This window comes from Pararge aegeria, chromosome 16, assembly GCF_905163445.1.
Source record: "Pararge aegeria chromosome 16, ilParAegt1.1, whole genome shotgun sequence".
Classification (NCBI taxonomy): Eukaryota; Metazoa; Arthropoda; class Insecta; order Lepidoptera; family Nymphalidae; genus Pararge; species Pararge aegeria.
Genome location: NC_053195.1, coordinates 4,584,841 through 4,602,841, shown reverse-complemented (window position 1 = coordinate 4,602,841; position 18,001 = coordinate 4,584,841). Strand labels below are relative to the sequence as shown.

Below are 18,001 nucleotides of genomic sequence, written 5' to 3'. Positions count from 1 at the left end.
CATGCCGTCATAGTGAGGCAGTTTTTTATTTTGATGTGAATAAATTTATTTCACCACTGTTATTGACTAGGGATACTTTTTATCTGTCAAAAAAATGTAAGCAACATATAGCCTCATTATTAGCTTACAATTTAAATGATACAGTTACAAGTGTTGTAACTAAGTCTATTGACAACTTTACAAATTGTACTTTAGGTACCAATATTTCTGATAATGACCCAAGTACTTGTTCAAGTACTAAGAAAATTTCTTATAATTATTTAAACTAGATAGCCAGACAACGGAGAAGCTCTCCAATATGAACATTGTACATCAAAATATACAGAGCTTAACCGGCAAAGAAATTGAAATAGAACTGTTTGTGGAAAAACTCAATATACACATTCTGTGTATTACTGAGCATTGGCTCACTGGTGCACATCCAGCAGTTATCTTAAGGAATTTCAAAATGTCAAGTGTGTTCTTCAGAAGGACTGCAATTCATGGTGGGTCCTTAATTTTTGTACACAATAATATAACTTGTAAGGAGCGAAAAGACATAGTTAGTCTTTCTGTTGAACGCACTGTAGAACTATCTTGTGTGGAGCTGGAGCGATTTATAATAGTGTGTGTATATCGTCCCCCCTCAGGTGATTTTAGCCTTTTTGAGGATGTAATGGAAGATGTGCTTAAGCGATTGTCTGTATCCACAAAAAAAGCAATAGTATGCGGGGATTTTAATGTTGATATTTTACTTAGTAATGCAACTACGACTAGGTTGCTAAACTTATTTAAATGTTTTAATTTAAATTATGCTTTTAGTGAACCTACTAGAATCACAGCAACCTCAGCATCGTGTTTAGATAATATTTTTCTCAACTGTGATATCTTAGGTAAATCGATAATAACCAACTTAAGATCAGATCATTGTGGCCAACAAATTACTGTTTTGAATAATATAAACAAAGATAAACATATCGTCAAGTGTAGGCCGATAACTAAGAGCAAATTGACGCGATTCAAAGGTGAAATATCATCCAAAATTCCTGCCCTTGTCTTTAAGAACGGTCATCCTGACAGCATTTATGGTACGCTCTTTAATATCATAGAAAATGAATTTAACAAAATATTCAATTTCAAACATATAGATTTCAATAAAAAAATAAAGTTTAGCGATTGGGCAACTATTGGCATATACAAAAGTAGAGATAATTTGTATGAGCTCTATAGTGAAAAACAATATAACCATACTCCAGCTTTCCTACAACACGTAAAAATGTACTCTAAAACGTTTAAGAACGTTTGCTTTCATGCTAAGTCGCTATACTTTAAGGATCAAATCATAAAATCGGATAACAAAGTACAAACAACCTGGAAAATTGTTAATAATGAAACTGGGAAAGCTAAATCTCGCAACGTAAACTTTGAATTAATTATTAATGATAATAAAGTTACCGCTGACAGTGAGGTTGCAAGTACCTTTGAAAACTTTTTTCAGAGTGTTCCTATTTTGTTGACTGATTCACTTAATTCTTCACCTACTGCAGCTCAGAGTTTATTGAGGAACAACGTTAATGAGTGCAACGTTTTATTTAATTTTAAACATATATCTGCATATGATATAATAAAGAATTTTAAGTTGTTGAAACAGAAAAAAACCGGTGATTTATGGGGTATGTCTGTAATGGTAATATCTAACATTATAGACGTTATTGCCCCTTACTTAGCCATACTTTTTAATGAATGTGTTGATAGAGGTACTTTTCCAAATTTAATGAAACATAGTAAACTTATACCTCTATTTAAATCTGGCAATAAAAACGACATTAACAATTACAGACCCATTTCAATCTTACCAGCTCTTAGTAAGGTCTTTGAAAAAATTATATTAAATCAACTTTTGAATCACTTCAATGTAAATAACTTACTACATCCGGAGCAGTACGGTTTTACTAAAGGTCGTAGCACCACGGATGCAGGCGCTAAACTTTTAAAACATGTGTACGATGCCTGGGAACGTTCGCAGAATGCCATTGGTGTTTTTTGTGATCTATCCAAAGCATTCGATTGTGTCGATCATAAAACCTTGCTTCTTAAACTAGCCCATTATGGTATTAAAAACGTTGCACTAAATTTGGTTGCCTCTTATCTCAGTGACAGAACCCAAAGGGTTTGCATAAAAGACATTAAGTCGCAGGGGTCGGCTACGTCAATGGGTGTCCCACAGGGTTCAATCTTGGGTCCCTTTCTATTTTTGGTGTATATAAATGATCTACCACACCATGTCAGTGAAACCTGTGACATTGTACTGTTTGCTGATGATACATCTCTAATTTTTAAAACTGATAGAGGTAGAGAAAACTCTGACGATGTAAGCCGTGCTATGTCGCATGTGTCGCACTGGTTTACTGTCAATAATTTACTTTTAAATGCAAAAAAAACTAAGTGTGTGGAATTTATTTTACCAAATGTAAAGAAAGTTAATAAAAATATAATAATAAATGGAGAATCACTAAAAATGGAAGATTCCACAGTTTTTCTGGGCATGACCTTGGATTGTAAGCTTCAGTGGGGTACCCATATAGATACACTAGCAGGTAAACTAAGCTCGGCTGCCTACGCCGTCAGGAAAATTAGACAGATTACTGACGTAGAAACAGCAAGACTTGTTTACTTCGCGTACTTTCATAGTGTGATGTCTTACGGGATCTTATTATGGGGCAAAGCTGCTGATATTGAAACTATATTCATATTGCAGAAAAGAGCTGTACGGTCAATATATAAACTTAAATCACGTGAATCGCTCCGTGAAAAATTTAAAGAAATTGGTATACTTACGGTAGCCTCACAATACATTTATAACAATATAGTATTTGTAAGACAACATATTAGTCTTTATAAACAAAAAGTGGATATAAACAGTCGACTTACAAGAAATGGTCATAAATTAGTGACATCTGCATATCGTCTGCGAAAGGTGCAGAAGTCATTTGTGGGATTGAGTATACGCTTTTATAATATGATTCCTAAGGTAATTTTGGACCTACCAATCCATAAGTTTAAAGAATGTGTTAAAACACATTTATTACAGCGAGGTTATTATACAATTGATGAGTTTCTTAATGACAAGGTTGCTTGGAAGCACCCGGCTCCGCTTTCATCTCTCACAAGATAGAAAAATGAATGTTAAAATATAAAATGTAAATTTTTGATGTTGGAAAAGAGCAACTGCTGAGTTTCTTGCCGGCTTCTTCTCGGTAGAATCTGCCTTCCGAACCGGTGGTAGAGTCACTACACACGGACAGACTTGACGTTTCAAAAGTGCTTGTATTAGGCCTACTTGAAATAAATGAATTTTGAATTTTGAATTTTTTGAATTTAATCGGGAAACAAACGGATAAATATTAGATATAAAGGTTCCTTTTCACTTCGACCCTCGCTAATTCCGTGCCATTCAAGTGAACCACTGGCCAACCACAGCGTCACTACTAATAATCACACAAAGCACTAGGTGAAGACCAAAACCAATCTCGGGCGACAGTAGGCCGATAAAGACACACTTCTAGATTGCAGGAAATGGTTCCGAGAACATGTTTCACCTACCTTTTTTAATTTTAAAAACACCAAGTTACCGTAAATAGCTAACTGTGACTATGCTATATTGCAAGGTAATCATAAACTTCAACACACAGACAATCGACCAAATATGAGGAAACAACAAAAGTACCTTTCCATTTCAAAACCCTAAAAATCCGACCCACTCTAATTCCGTGCCATTCAAGTTGCCAGCCACAGTGTAACGACTATTAACCACAAGAAGCAGACCGCGGTGATACCGTGATCCCGATAGTAACTCCACTGGCTGAAGACCGGGTCCTTTCAATAAATAAGCAATAAAACCAATCTTGGGCGACAGTAGGCCGATAAAGACGCATCTCTAGGTGGCTGGAAAATGTTTCTAACTACCCGTATACACCTTAATTATTTAATTTAAAATCACCGAGTAGCGGTAAATAGCTAATTGTAACTGTGCATGCTATATGATCATAAAGTCTTCAACACACAGACAATCGACCAAATATGGGGAAACAACAAAAGTACCCTTTCATTACAAAACCATAAAAATCCGACCCACTCTAATTCCGTGCCATTCAAGTTGCCAGCCACAGCGTAACGACTATTATCCACATAAAGCAGACCGCGGTGACACCGTGATCCCGATAGTAACTCCACTGGCTGAAGACCGGGTCCTTTCAATAAATAAGCAATAAAACCAATCTTGGGCGACAGTAGGCCGATAAAGACGCATCTCTAGGTGGCTGGAAAATGTTTCTAACTACCCGTATACACCTTAATTATTTAATTTAAAATCACCGAGTAGCGGTAAATAGCTAATTGTAACTGTGCATGCTATATGATCATAAAGTCTTCAACACACAGACAATCGACCAAATATGAGGAAACAACAAAAGTACCTTTCCATTTCAAAACCCTAAAAATCCGACCCACTCTAATTCCGTGCCATTCAAGTTGCCAGCCACAGTGTAACGACTATTAACCGCAAGAAGCAGACCGCGGTGATACCGTGATCCCGATAGTAACTCCACTGGCTGAAGACCGGGTCCTTTCAATAAATAAGCAATAAAACCAATCTTGGGCGACAGTAGGCCGATAAAGACGCATCTCTAGGTGGCTGGAAAATGTTTCTAACTACCCGTATACACCTTAATTATTTAATTTAAAATCACCGAGTAGCGGTAAATAGCTAATTGTAACTGTGCATGCTATATGATCATAAAGTCTTCAACACACAGACAATCGACCAAATATGGGGAAACAACAAAAGTACCCTTTCATTACAAAACCATAAAAATCCGACCCACTCTAATTCCGTGCCATTCAAGTTGCCAGCCACAGCGTAACGACTATTAACCACATAAAGCAGACCGCGGTGACACCGTGATCCCGATAGTAACTCCACTGGCTGAAGACCGGGTCCTTTCAATAAATAAGCATTAAAACCAATCTCGGACGACGGTTGGCCGATAACGACGCACCTCTAAATTGCGGGAAACGATTCCGAGAAAATACCTAGACAATTCCTTTACAAATGAGCTGCACATAACATTACTGTAGTACGTATACTTTTGTCGTTTTGTTGCAGCCTAACTTTAAAGTACCTTATTATTTTAATACCTTTTTGAATATCAGCTAAGTATACCAATATTGTAAAGAGAAATGATGAGATATTTTCTAGTTTTGCATGTAATGGGTACTACTTAACCTTTTTAAACTGTTATTTCACTTATAGAGAAATGCATTTTTAGCGGAAACTTAGACTATATTTTAAATTAGTAATTGTAATATTTTAGCTTTCTTCCTTCTTTTTTTACTATACTACAAGTTGAAGCCCTTGACTGCAATCTCACGTGATGGTAATTGATAATGCATACTAAGATGGTCAATGGCGGGCCAATCTGTATTTCAGTTATATTAAATGCATACTCCTAATCGGTTCCTACATCACATCGTACCGGAACGCTAAATACTCGTAGCTTAGCGGCATAATTTGTTGGTAGGGTAACGTGAAAATTCAGAAATTATAAATTACCAATTTCCCCCCGCCGGGTTAAACCTTCCTTCAACTTCCTTCAACTTTAAACCGAAGGGATCATCGATGCGCCAAGGAGGTGGTCAAAATCAATTCATTCTTTCGGAAACAATACTTTTAAACAACCAAAATGCATACTAAATAGTTTTCGAGTTTCATACTTATATACAATTATTAATTTCACTATACAATGTGAAATCATACTTCATAGACTTTAGCGGTACGTTATGTACTATCTCTTAGACTAATAAACCACTGCCATAGTGCTTGTTGAAAAAATCTTATACAGCCCTAAATTAAAACCAATTGGTAGGTATTATGCGCGTGTCGGTCTTTTATCTTCAATAGGGTTGTCATAAGTAAACTTTTAGAATGTTTTGAATTCGTTTGCATAGAAAAATCAATATGCTTCTTTTATATACTATTTTACTTATGGAGGATGATTTCTTATGAAATATACGGTCATTATTCAGTTATAGATCGTGGACCGAGCCGAACTAAACTACCCTGACATTCCCATGATTGGCAAATGTGAGTTTGTCCAAAGCTACGTGTACCTCGGCTCTACCATCACTGACACTGGTGGGCGTGAAGAAAAGATTCAAAGGAGATGTGCCTATCTGCCGTTGAAAGGTTGATAATATAACTAAGACGAAAGTCCTCCTGATGAGAAGTTTGGTCTTCCCAATATTTCTGTATGGCACAAAACATAGACAGTACGCTTGAAAGACCGTCGCAGAATCGATGCATTGGAAATGTGGTGCTGGCGGCGACTGTTGCGTATCCCTTGGACAGCTTTTCGGACTAACGTGTCGATCCTGGAGGAACTAAAAGTCAAAGCGAGTTTATTGTCGACTGTGCAGATACATATCCCCATGTTCTTTGGACATATAACTAGGAATAAACACTCCATGGAACGACTCGTTGTCCAGGGAAAAGTGGAAGGCAAACGGTCACGCGGTCAATCACCCACGCGTTGGACAGACATAATAAAAACTGCAACACAAACCTCCATAGTCTAATGTTCCAGACACGCTGAAGACCAAGTAGAGGCGCAACGCGGGGGCTTAAACTCTGTCAAGAGTGAACGACTAAGGATTCAGTAATAAGTTGTATTATTTGACCCTAAAATTTTAATAACAAAGAAATCTTCCCATTTACAGAGGAGCCCAAACTATTAAACAACCAAAACGCGTACCAAAAGGGAAACACGAACAAACAGCATAAACAAGAAGGGGGCAATTAACCTCTTAAATTTCTTGTCGCCGCGCCGTTCCGAGATAGACCGCAGTCGTAATTCTGGGTAAATGTATGCAAGCAGTGTGTCGCCAGCAGGCGGAGTTATGTCATAATTATCACGATTTATACAATTATGAACCACGGAAGCTATGCTACACCTTCCTCGGGGTTTTTATGACTCTTGCATTGTTTGAGCACAGGGAATACTAATTAAGGTTTCCATTTACAGTTGGTACCTACTGGAACTTTTTATGCCTCGCTGACTACTTATGGTATATTAGTAGTCAGCTTTCTGTACTGAGCGGTGATAGCCCAGTGGGTGGCATTACGACTTAAATTTCGTTGTGCTGAGTTCAAATCCCAGAACGCGCCTCAAACTTACGAGTACGTGCGTTTTAATTACATAAATATCACTTGCTTCGACGGTGAAGGTAAACATCGTGAGGAAACTTGCATGCCTGAGAGTTCTCCATAATTTTCTCAGAGGTGTGTGGAGTCCACTAACCCGCACTGGCCCAGCGTTGTGGACTACGGCCTAAACCCCTTCCCATAGTGCGAGGAGACCCGTGCCCTGTAGTGGGCCTATAATGGGTTCATATGATGATGGTGATGAAGGACTTAACGTTGGCTAGTAAAATTTTAAACACTTACCTTCAAAGACAGTAAGAGTGGCAACCGCAGTGACAGCGTCCCCCACTCCATTCTCAGCAACACACTCGTACGTGGCGTCGTCACGCTGGGCTCTAACCGGCTCGATGCGGAGTACCGCCCCGTTGGCGTTCAGCCCGGCTGCTGACTCCATGCCTGAGACTTGGTAGCGGGACTGCATGCCTGGGGGTGAAGAAAATAAGCTATTGACAAATAATAATGATGAATAATAAATCAATATGACACGACAATACACACATCGCCATCTAGCCCCAAAGTAAGCGTAGCTTTTATTATGGGTACTAAGATGACTGATGAATATTTTAATGAATAACATACATACTTATAATAAACAGATAAACACCCAGACACTTAAAACAATCATGTTCATAACGCAAATAATTTCTAGTTGTGGGAATGGAACCAACGGCATTGGACTCAGAAATCAGGGTACCTGCCCACTTTGCCAGTCCGCCGTCAAATACCATATCATACTATTTTTATAAGTAACTCATACTGAATATTACTGAAATTTACCGAGTGGTGACGGCAGATCAAAATACAGTTGTCAGAACTCATCACTCAAACTCTTCCCGCGGTTGTCGTACGAGGCGACTAAGGAAATATAGCGGAGAGCAAGCAGCAGCGTCCTCTGAGCTACTACCACCATCTCCTGCGATCCCCAAACCGTCTGGCCAGCGTGGGCAAACCTTCCCGTTGTGAGAGGTCTTTAGTCCAGTTTATCTGTTGATAATGATGTTGATGTTGCTGACTGACACATTGGCATGAAGTGGTAAACTTAATATCTTCAGGGTAGCTCAAACTTATCTCTTATTTTCCTGAAATATACGTTCTTGAAACTATTCCGGTGTAAAGACATTCGCGGTAAGCCAAACAATATTATGCATTCTTTAAAACTAAGCAAATACGAAACAAAGATGAAGTCATAGAGTACCCTACACAGCTTTGCGAAGTAATTTTTATGCAGCGCAGAGCTCACCTCATATTATATAAACTTCCAGTTGCTTACCGTGTTATGGAAAAAGCTATGCTTGGTATTCTTTGAGGGGACATTGTATTTAATGATGTAAGTTTTTTTTATTTTATTTTTATTGGTCAACTTAAGAGTAAAAACAATTAACGACAACTAGGTCACCTCATCTCAAACCACACAGAGTTTATGTGACAAGGTATAGATAGATAGAGATGAATGATATTCATTTTAAAAACTTTTTTTTTTTTTTTAATTTATAGTATTTGACTAGCTTTAAGGGGTATCACGCTAAAGTGGTAGTGGGCTGGTCTTGTATGCCGGAGGACCGATGGACGTTAGAGTTGAAAGGTCCTCGAGTGAAGGCCATTTCTCGGTAAACGACATAAAGATCGCCCCCGACTTGGTGGGGTATCGGAGCTACGTGGCAGTGGCATTGCGATGAGCCGAGATTAGAAAGAGTTGGCGCTGTTCAAAAGAGGCCTGTATCCAGCAATAGATGCATATTGGCTGATGATGTCGTCATTCATCTCGTCTTTATCTAAACTTACTTTGCATAAACGGTGTCAGAGATAGCTTAACTTAGGCAGGGAACGAAGCTTTTTGAGATACATGTCTCCCTTCTTGAGCAAAGTTTTTGCCTAGAAGCGTTTCGGTGTCATCTATCATATGTAATAGGATGTGCTGTACTTTGGGACATTAATTAGGTTGATGGCGATAAATCCACCCATTTTGATTCCATAAAACGCTTTTGAGATACCTATCTCGTTTTTTGAGAATAGTTATAGCCTAATTATATAATACAGATGATAAAATACAACCCGAATTCAAGTTAGTTCAGATTTATTCACAGTCTATTCGAAAGTAAAATTCGCCCAATAACTATTGGACGACCACAAACGTTGTTCTAATTCTGGGCAGAATTTAAACGGTTTTTGAATTGAAAAAAAAAAGTTTACAGTTTTGGTTGTAAATTGGAAACTGATATTGCACCGTGGTAACATTTACAATAGCAGGTAGGTGTAAGTTACTACTAAGTAAGTGTGGATGCCTTTATTTTATACAGGGGTAATGTCCAACGCATGTTGTTTGAGAATCATCATCATGTGAAACAATGGAAGTCCATCACTGTGTTTCGTTGGGAGATCTAATTATCACGGCCGTATGTTGCTTGGGTCCTGCATCCATGTGTCCTGCATCCATGTGTTTACCAGTACGCATAATTTGAGCGTTTGAAAAAAAAAAAACGAAGTTGCCATTCCAGCACCTTGGGGACGAAACGCCCATCGGTTAACCGAGTTATGCGCCCCCACTGTCACCTTAGTTTCACGACTCTGTGAGCTGGGTCGGTAATTCTGGTTCTTCTTAAATCTCCACATTTCTGTTTTGATCACGTTGATATACTCCAAGCATAGCTCTCTCCATCGCCTGCTGAGAGATCCTGAGACTTATTTGGTACCTTACGCAGTGGTTGTGTGGTGCTTGCATACATTAAAAGCTACAGGGTTTATTCTTAATCGTGGGAAAACATCGGTTTTACAATAAGCCAGTGTTTTTTCCTACTTCAACTAGGTAACTGGGGCCGAGTTCGGGCCTCGGCACACACCTCTTAAATTTCTAAGTTATGTGCGTGTTGAGCAATTAAATATCAAATGCTTTAAAGTTGAAGGAAAAGAGAGTTCTCCATAATATTCTCGTGCGTTACTACGGCCTAAATCCATCTCATTCTGGGAGGAGATAAGTGTCTAGTAGTGGGTGGCTAATGGGTTGTTAATAACATTGATGATGATGCTGAACTGATAGCACCTTTAAAACGTCAGAGAGTATGACCATTCTGACGAAGTCCCAGTGTGTTTCTGGATGGTCCTATCGGCGAGAGTAGGAGATGGACAAGGGTTTTAATCCCAAGGCTATCTCCGCTTATACTATACTGTATATAAAATCACAAACTAAACATTTTCGAGAAGGCACAGAATCAATTTCAATCAAGCGGTATACCTAACTCTTTGTCAGTTATATTTTATGCTTATTGAAAATCTTATAAAACTAGATAAAAATGTCCGCGATTCATTGCAGAGCGTCGTTTGCATTTTGCAATAGAGAATTATAAAAAAACAAAGCTGGAGACCTGTGGTTCATTTGCGTTAGTCGTAATAACTTGGGCGTAGAGTTTAAAATGCATTGTCCGGGGTGCACGATAAAATTGCGCAGGTTGGTCGGATACGACTATACGAGTCAGTGTAGGACGACAGAGCTAAATCGCCACTCGCAGTAAGTGCCACAGAAATGTATTTCCACAACAAGTGAGAATAATCGGCGTCTTTCTGCATGTACTTTAAAAAGATAATGGCCGCAAGGTACAGCTGCAAGGTGGCGTGGTTTTTATACTTTTGTCTAGCAACAAAAGGCACATGGTTATAATGCAAAAGAACAGATACTATATGGGTATACGGTAATTTTATGCTGAAATAATATCTGTCCGCTAACCAGCAATGGAGCTGCGTTAATTATCTTTGCTCTAAAACTCTCTTGCCTTTAATATAAGAGGTTTATGCCGTCTTCATATGGACAAGGGACAAGTCCACAACACTGCTCTAATTTGTGTTGGCGGGCTTTAACCCACGTATCATTTTTATTACCATCGCAACAATGAACAAAAGTAAGAATGCTTAATACGTGACTGTGATATGAATAAAATAAAATTTACGAATTTAACGATTATTATAACATGGTAGTGACCGCATCCGAGAGGGACGACCACTCAAGGTTTAATTTGCTGAAAACTGTTATTTAATAGCAATGTACAGCATCCAAGCAATTCTGAAAACATTAAGTTTGCGAAGAATATACACACTATGTAATGTTTAATATTAATAAATAAAAAAAGAATCCATATAATAGTACAAATGCGAAAGTGTGTTTTTTTGTTTGTCAAAGTCAAAGTCAAAGTCAAAAATATCTTTATTCAAGTAGGCCCACAGGTGGCACTTTTGATGCGTACATAAAAACCACACGGTAGTCAGATGATGGCGATAACCACATTCGTAAACTTAAAACTAAAGCTACGAGGGTTCCAAACGCGTCCTGGTCTAAGAAGAAGCCCACAACAAACTTAGCCGGGTGTTTTTTTTGGTTATCACCATCTCACAATGTCATTTTAAATTATTAGAAGAGCAACCTGGTTAGAGCAATAATTTACACCCAAGCTTTTTTATCGTTTACGTAGTCCTTTATACTATAATAGGACTTTGTTTGTTTGTCCTTACGTTACGCCCTAACTAAGCAACCAATCGACCCAAATTTTTACATATAGTTAGTTGAAAAGACGGTGTAGTAACATAGCTTACTTTATATCCCAAGAAAACAAACGATTTTCATAGGAATGCCGTAATAAACGCGGACAACAGCTAGTACCTACATAATAAAATAAATACATAATAAAATAACTCCTATAAGTTTAAGTTGCGTGCCGGGGATCGATCTCGGTCACCCCGGAAAGAAGACCTAAGTCTCAACCATTAGGCTATCACCGCACATAACATCCACATAAAGTGGTATTCTCAATATGGCTACCAAGAACATTAGTCTTAGTATAATCTACTACTGGAATATCAATTAATGAAAGCTATTACACCGAGTGGTATTATTTATTGCCCCGTAGAGGTCATATACGATAAGCCGTAGATAAATTACCGCAAACCTAATAAATATTATGATAGCACGAACGTTGTGGGGACGGAAGGGAATTTTTGGGTAGAAAGTGATACCTTTAATATAATATTCATACTATAAATAGGAATCATCAAAGTCAAAGGGGGCGTTCACAAAATACGTGAGATTTTTAAGGGGGTAGAGTCGAGTCGATAGCTAGAACTGCGATGGACAGGCTGAAGAAAATATGGAAAAACAGGAACATAACAACAACATTATGCAAAAGCTACTAAGATCCGGCTTGTTCACTTGTTTTCCCCATATTTTTATACGCTGCAGAGACGTGGACTTTGCGACTAGTTGAGAAGAAGAAAATTGATGCTCTGGAGATGTGGTGCTGGAGACGAATGCTGGGAGTGTCATGGACCGAATTTCGTACCAACATCTCTATACTCCAAGAAATCGGCATTAAAAAACGTCTTTCGGCGTCAGTACAGAGTCGCATCTTAAAATTCTTCGGGCACGTCTCCCGGCGTGAGAGTGACTCCATAGGGCGTCTTGTCGTGCAGGGCAAGGTGGAGGGCACTAGAGGTCGAGGAAGGTCACCCATGCGATGGACCGATCAGATTAAGTCTGCTGTGGGTGGCTCTTTGCACGAGTGCACCAAGCTTTCGGCCAGCCGAGAGAAGTGGCGGATGCTCGTGGGGCGTGTGTCATCTGCCCTCAAAGACGCTTCATGATGACCACGACCACTCTGCCAAGAGTGTAACGACAAAGAAGAAGAAGAGTCGAGTCAAATCTCATCTAATCTAACGTTGGACAGAGGGGGGATCTCGGCAAATATCACGCAATTTTTTTTCTGATTCAAAAAAAAAAAACAGTAATATTTTGGTCCATTTAATCTAAATTGTATATGCTTAAGATTTAATTTTAAATGCAATCGTAATAGGATTAAGATCTTTCACTAATTCGTTAGAAAGAAAATAATTTCATTCATACTTCGATGATTATATAATATATCTATGGACTGTCAAACCACCATATTAGTTCTATACCATTTAATCTCACGACATCTCAAAAAGGCAAGGCCAATAGATGTCTTTAAAGTGAACGTTACATGAAAAATGTGTGCATGTTAGTGATATAATGGCGATAAAAAATAATTTAAGTGACTTTTTTTTGACGTATAACAGTGACCAAGTTAATCTGTCTAATGTCTATATTTATTGGTATAAAAATAATAAATTTATTGTTCGCTGTATAAATTATATAGCGTGTAGAAATTATATATCGTGTAGAATATATATTGTGTGTAGAAATTAGTTTCCTAGATCGAGCGAAATCGGCGCGGTTCGCGGATTCATTATATCGATTACGGTTGGATTATGCAGAAGAAGATAATATTCTCATCTCTAAATGTGGAAATATCACTGATGTAAACTTAAATATTTTTGTAAAGAGCAATTTCGTAAGATTAAAGCTGTCGACGAAAAAAAAATCACAATGTAATATAAATTGAGAATATTTCAAAATGTAATTGTAAAATAAACGTATTTACGAAGAAATAAACGCTGGCGTCAACCACTGATAAAATATATAAAACAACATAAAAAGCTCATTGGTCATAACTAACTAATAAATGGAATCCATTTATAAATCTCACCACTGCATTCCCGCTGCAATGTTGGATGTTAGTTTAATTTATAACAGCGCTTTTTACTTCCACCGCAGAGTAAAGGCGACAATTTTTATTTAACCCTACGATTTATTTATCCAGAGCATATAAATATGTTAATTTTGAAGCGTCATATTTATGCGTTTTCAAACATGTTATGTCAGTAATGCTCTTACTTTTTATATTCGTAATAAGTCGTGATAATAGATAAGTCGTGGTGGTAATAACCAGGCGAATCAGTTTCAACATTAAATTGCTTGACAGCACGTCTTTGTCGATACAGTGGTAAGATCCGTGTCTAAAACAACCAGACCAAAAGGTTGTAAATGAGGTAGAGTTGGTTGTCACTGCGAACTTTGAAAAACCGTCAAAAAAACTTCTTTTTTGCGGCGTTTGTTGAGCCCTGACAGATCCGCGCTCCTGCATACTGATAATGACTGAAACAATAAAAAGCTTGGGTATAAATTGCTCTAACTTCAAAGCTTTATATTATTTGATTGTGAGATGGTGATAGCAAAAAAATATCCGGCTAAGTTTGTTGTGGGCTCTTCTTACACTAGTGCGCTTTTGGAACCCTCGTGGCATGTGATAGGCTCACATGAATAAGCAATTTTTGAATTTGAATTTTACGGGCAAAGTTGCTGGGCAGAGGCGCAAAGGTTGCAGGAGGAAGTCGTGGCTGCGCCACATCTGGGAGTGGACCGAGATTGCCAGTGCTACCCGGCTGTTTAGCTTTGCGGGAGGCAAGGCTAAATATGAACATCTGACGGCCAACCGTCCTTCTACTAGGTGGAGTGGCACCTAGAGAAGAAGAAATTGCTTTTGTTTATACTTATATTTACAAGGGATTGAAACCAGGACACCACTCATAAGACAATAACTGAATACTGAACCAAACGCTCAATTCTGAACCAAAGAGGTCGTCAAAAGTATGGGGCATGCGGTCCTCAGAGAAAGAAAACGTGACTTTAATTTGTACAAGCTATGCGTGTTTATTTTCCGGGCTACTAAATATGCCATATCTGTCTCCAGGGTGCATATCTCTATAATAATGTCACGTCACGATCAGATCACGATCAATTTTTCTGCTCGGCTGTATAAACATAACCCGGTTTTTAATCCCGCGGAAACGATCGAAAAGCAGCGATAAAAACATATGTTTGTCTTCAGAATGAATTAATGATTGGAGACCACGAACGAAATACCACGACTTCACAAAATAAAACTCCCGATTGATACTGACTACTTATTACTAGGTAATAGTTGATAAAGGCTAAGCTTTGCCTAGCCAAGCCCATAATGGGGCAGCGAAAAAGGTATAAGTAAGGACTAGAAGATGAGGCAGGCGACCAGCTTTGGAAAATAATAAGATTAAGTATATGCCATTAAATCTTTATCATTATCATTATCAATACATTACCAGTCTAGTACTGGACACAGATCTCCTTACAGAAGGGTTTGGCCTGTAGCCTGCCACGCTGGCCAAGAGCAGATTGTTGGAAATTTCTTTGAAAACATTTTAGGGAGCTCTCAGGCTCTCAGGCTTGTAAAATTTATGTGCGTTTTAAGCTATTATTTTATTTATTTATTTTATTTATTTATTTATTCGTAATCAACAGCGTTAAAATAAAAATATATTTATTAATACTTTTACTTAAATCTAAGGCCACAAAGATTACATAAACATAGCATTTTGAAATAGTCTCGGATTTAACATAAAAATAATTAAGTTTTTAATTATAAATATTTAAAAAAGTCAATAACATAAAAGTGTGAACACAAGACGTAAAGAAACAAATAAAGCTATTAAGACTAATCTAAAAATAAACTAATAAAAATGTATTCGTCGCAGCATGTGAAAATGCACATATTTGTGTGTGCGTGCGTGCTTATTTATTTGTGCGTGTTTATTTTATTTATTACGTTTAATTACAAACACTTCCACTAATACAACCGTTATTATAAATTTTAACTATTCTATTTAAGTGTAATGTTTTCTTAAACACAGCATATGAAAATATATAACAACACCATATATTGAAAAGAAAGGCATCGTGAATGAGAATATAATAACTAAATATCTCACACACTAAAAAAATAAATCAAGGAAACAGAAAATAAGGGTCAAGTGGTCCATGATAAAAATTACTTATCTCTGAACTTATACAACGAGTCAGACTAAATATCAACTTCAGTGCTAATGTGGTAAAAAGACGTTTGACGTTATTAAAGCCAATGGGTGAGACTTTGACTTCACTGTCGGGGGGCGCGTTCGAATCCTAGCACACACCTCGAACTTTTCTAAATTAAGTGCGATTTTAGCTATTAAAATATCACTTCCTTCCTTCCACGGTGAAGGAGTCATCGTGAGGATACCTGCAAGCCTGAGAGTTCTCCATAATTTTCAAAGGTGTGTGGAGTCCAACAATACGCACTTGTCCAGTGTGGTGGAGTACGGTCTTAACACCTTCTTATTGTAGAAGGAGACCCGTTCCCTGTAGTGGGCCGGAAATGGGTTGATTACGATGATATTATTTGTTAAAGCAGTATGTATAGAGTAAACATTAATTTAAACCGATATTAAACGTTGGGCATAATCATGTTTGTCAAACTGAGAAAACGTGGCAAGTATCCTATGGGTCCTATTACCTCGCAGTTTGCGTATTTCACTCCACAAATAGAGCTGATTTGTGGAATGGAATGCAAATTGGTTCCGATATTCGTATGGAGCGATTGAATATTGTACGTCAAATAATAAATTATTAGAAGTTCTACAGGAGAGTTGATTTTTTTTTTCTTTATTTATTTATTTATTCTCCTTATTGGTACTTAACATCAAGTTCAGAAAACAAAAAAAAGCAGAGACACTTCAAGTACGTAGCAAGATCCAAAAGGCAGCCTTGTCGCTAATTGCGATCCTGCCACCTCTCTCTCTGTTTTTTAATCTCTGGAGCAGTATTCAGCACTGTGGTCTTATAAAGGTTCCCCATTGGTTCCCAGTAGAAACAATTTAGGAAATTATTATTCTTTTCAGATAGAATCAACTACCTAAATAGATCTTCGTGTAATTTTGAATAGAGATAATTTGCATCCTGGAGAGCGATATAGGATATTTTTATCCCGGTAAAACGAGTGGTCACCGCGGGATTTTAAAATCTTCTCGAAACAGCAGCTAGTACTGTTTTTTTATGTATAAAGGCGATCGCACACCTAATGGTAGGTGATGATAAAATATGCTATAAGTAAGAATAAAATAACCTTATCGTTAATACAATAGAATTGCAGGCACCGACAGGCAAGAATGGAAGGTAATTTCAGTTATTACAAACTGAAGATAATAATATAGCTTCTCCAACTACAACTTTTGTTTGTTTAACATAAAAAGAAGTCAAAGTTATGACAAGGAGGGATCCAATAAATCTCGGGAAAGTTAACGTCGTACTGTGTTAGAAAAACTTCTTGGAACCCTGAAACAAGCCGAATAAGGAAGTGCAGATATTATTGTTTTATGAGATAAACAATTGTAATAATAAAGTTAATAACGCTAGTTTTATCGACCGGGAGGAGGTAGATGGTAATTTCCGGTTGCAATCTTCGGCAGGGTTAGATAGCTTGGAAATTTACAATTTCTGTCTTGTCTCTGTTTTACTCTGGCGGAAGGCTTTGGCTAGTTGCTAAAATTATTTTATCCAAGTTTATAGATGGCCCAGCTTATAAGCACTTTTGAAACGTCAAGTCAGTATGTAGTGACTCAACCACCGTCGAAGGCAGGTTCCACCAAGAAGAGTCGGCAAGAAACTCAGCAGTTTGCTCTTTTTAACATCATTTTACAGTTTACAATCTTTTAAATTTTCTATCTTGTGAGGGATAAGAGCGGCTTCCAAGCAGCCTTGTCGTTATGTTTAGGAATTCATCGATCGTATAGTGACCACCATTTATTACATTTTAACAATTTTGTTTAAAATTATGTATTAGTATTTCCAAATTTGATAGGTCCAAAATTACCTTAGGAATCATAGTCTCAAAGTATATACTCAATCCCACAAATAATATCACGAAAGATATGGAGAAGATATGGGTTGTGTATACCTACTCGTAATTGTCGAACCCGTATCAGACCACAGTTTAGCTAGTTTATATCATAAACTAGCATGAATCACTAACTGAGATATGCAGTCAAGACTAACTTGCAGTTAAAAAACGAATG

At 37.6% G+C, this 18,001-nt stretch overlaps 1 protein-coding gene across 2 annotated transcripts in view; it reads right to left on the bottom strand.

Annotated features, from left to right (window-relative positions):
• LOC120630741 (tyrosine-protein phosphatase Lar) overlaps positions 1–18,001 on the bottom strand; it is a 629,543-nt gene that overhangs the window by 142,887 nt on the left and 468,655 nt on the right. For both annotated transcript variants that reach the window (XM_039900036.1, XM_039900037.1), the window contains exon 5: positions 7,481–7,660. In XM_039900036.1, the coding sequence (XP_039755970.1) occupies positions 7,481–7,660 (180 nt within the window). The remainder of the gene's footprint in view (positions 1–7,480; positions 7,661–18,001) is intronic.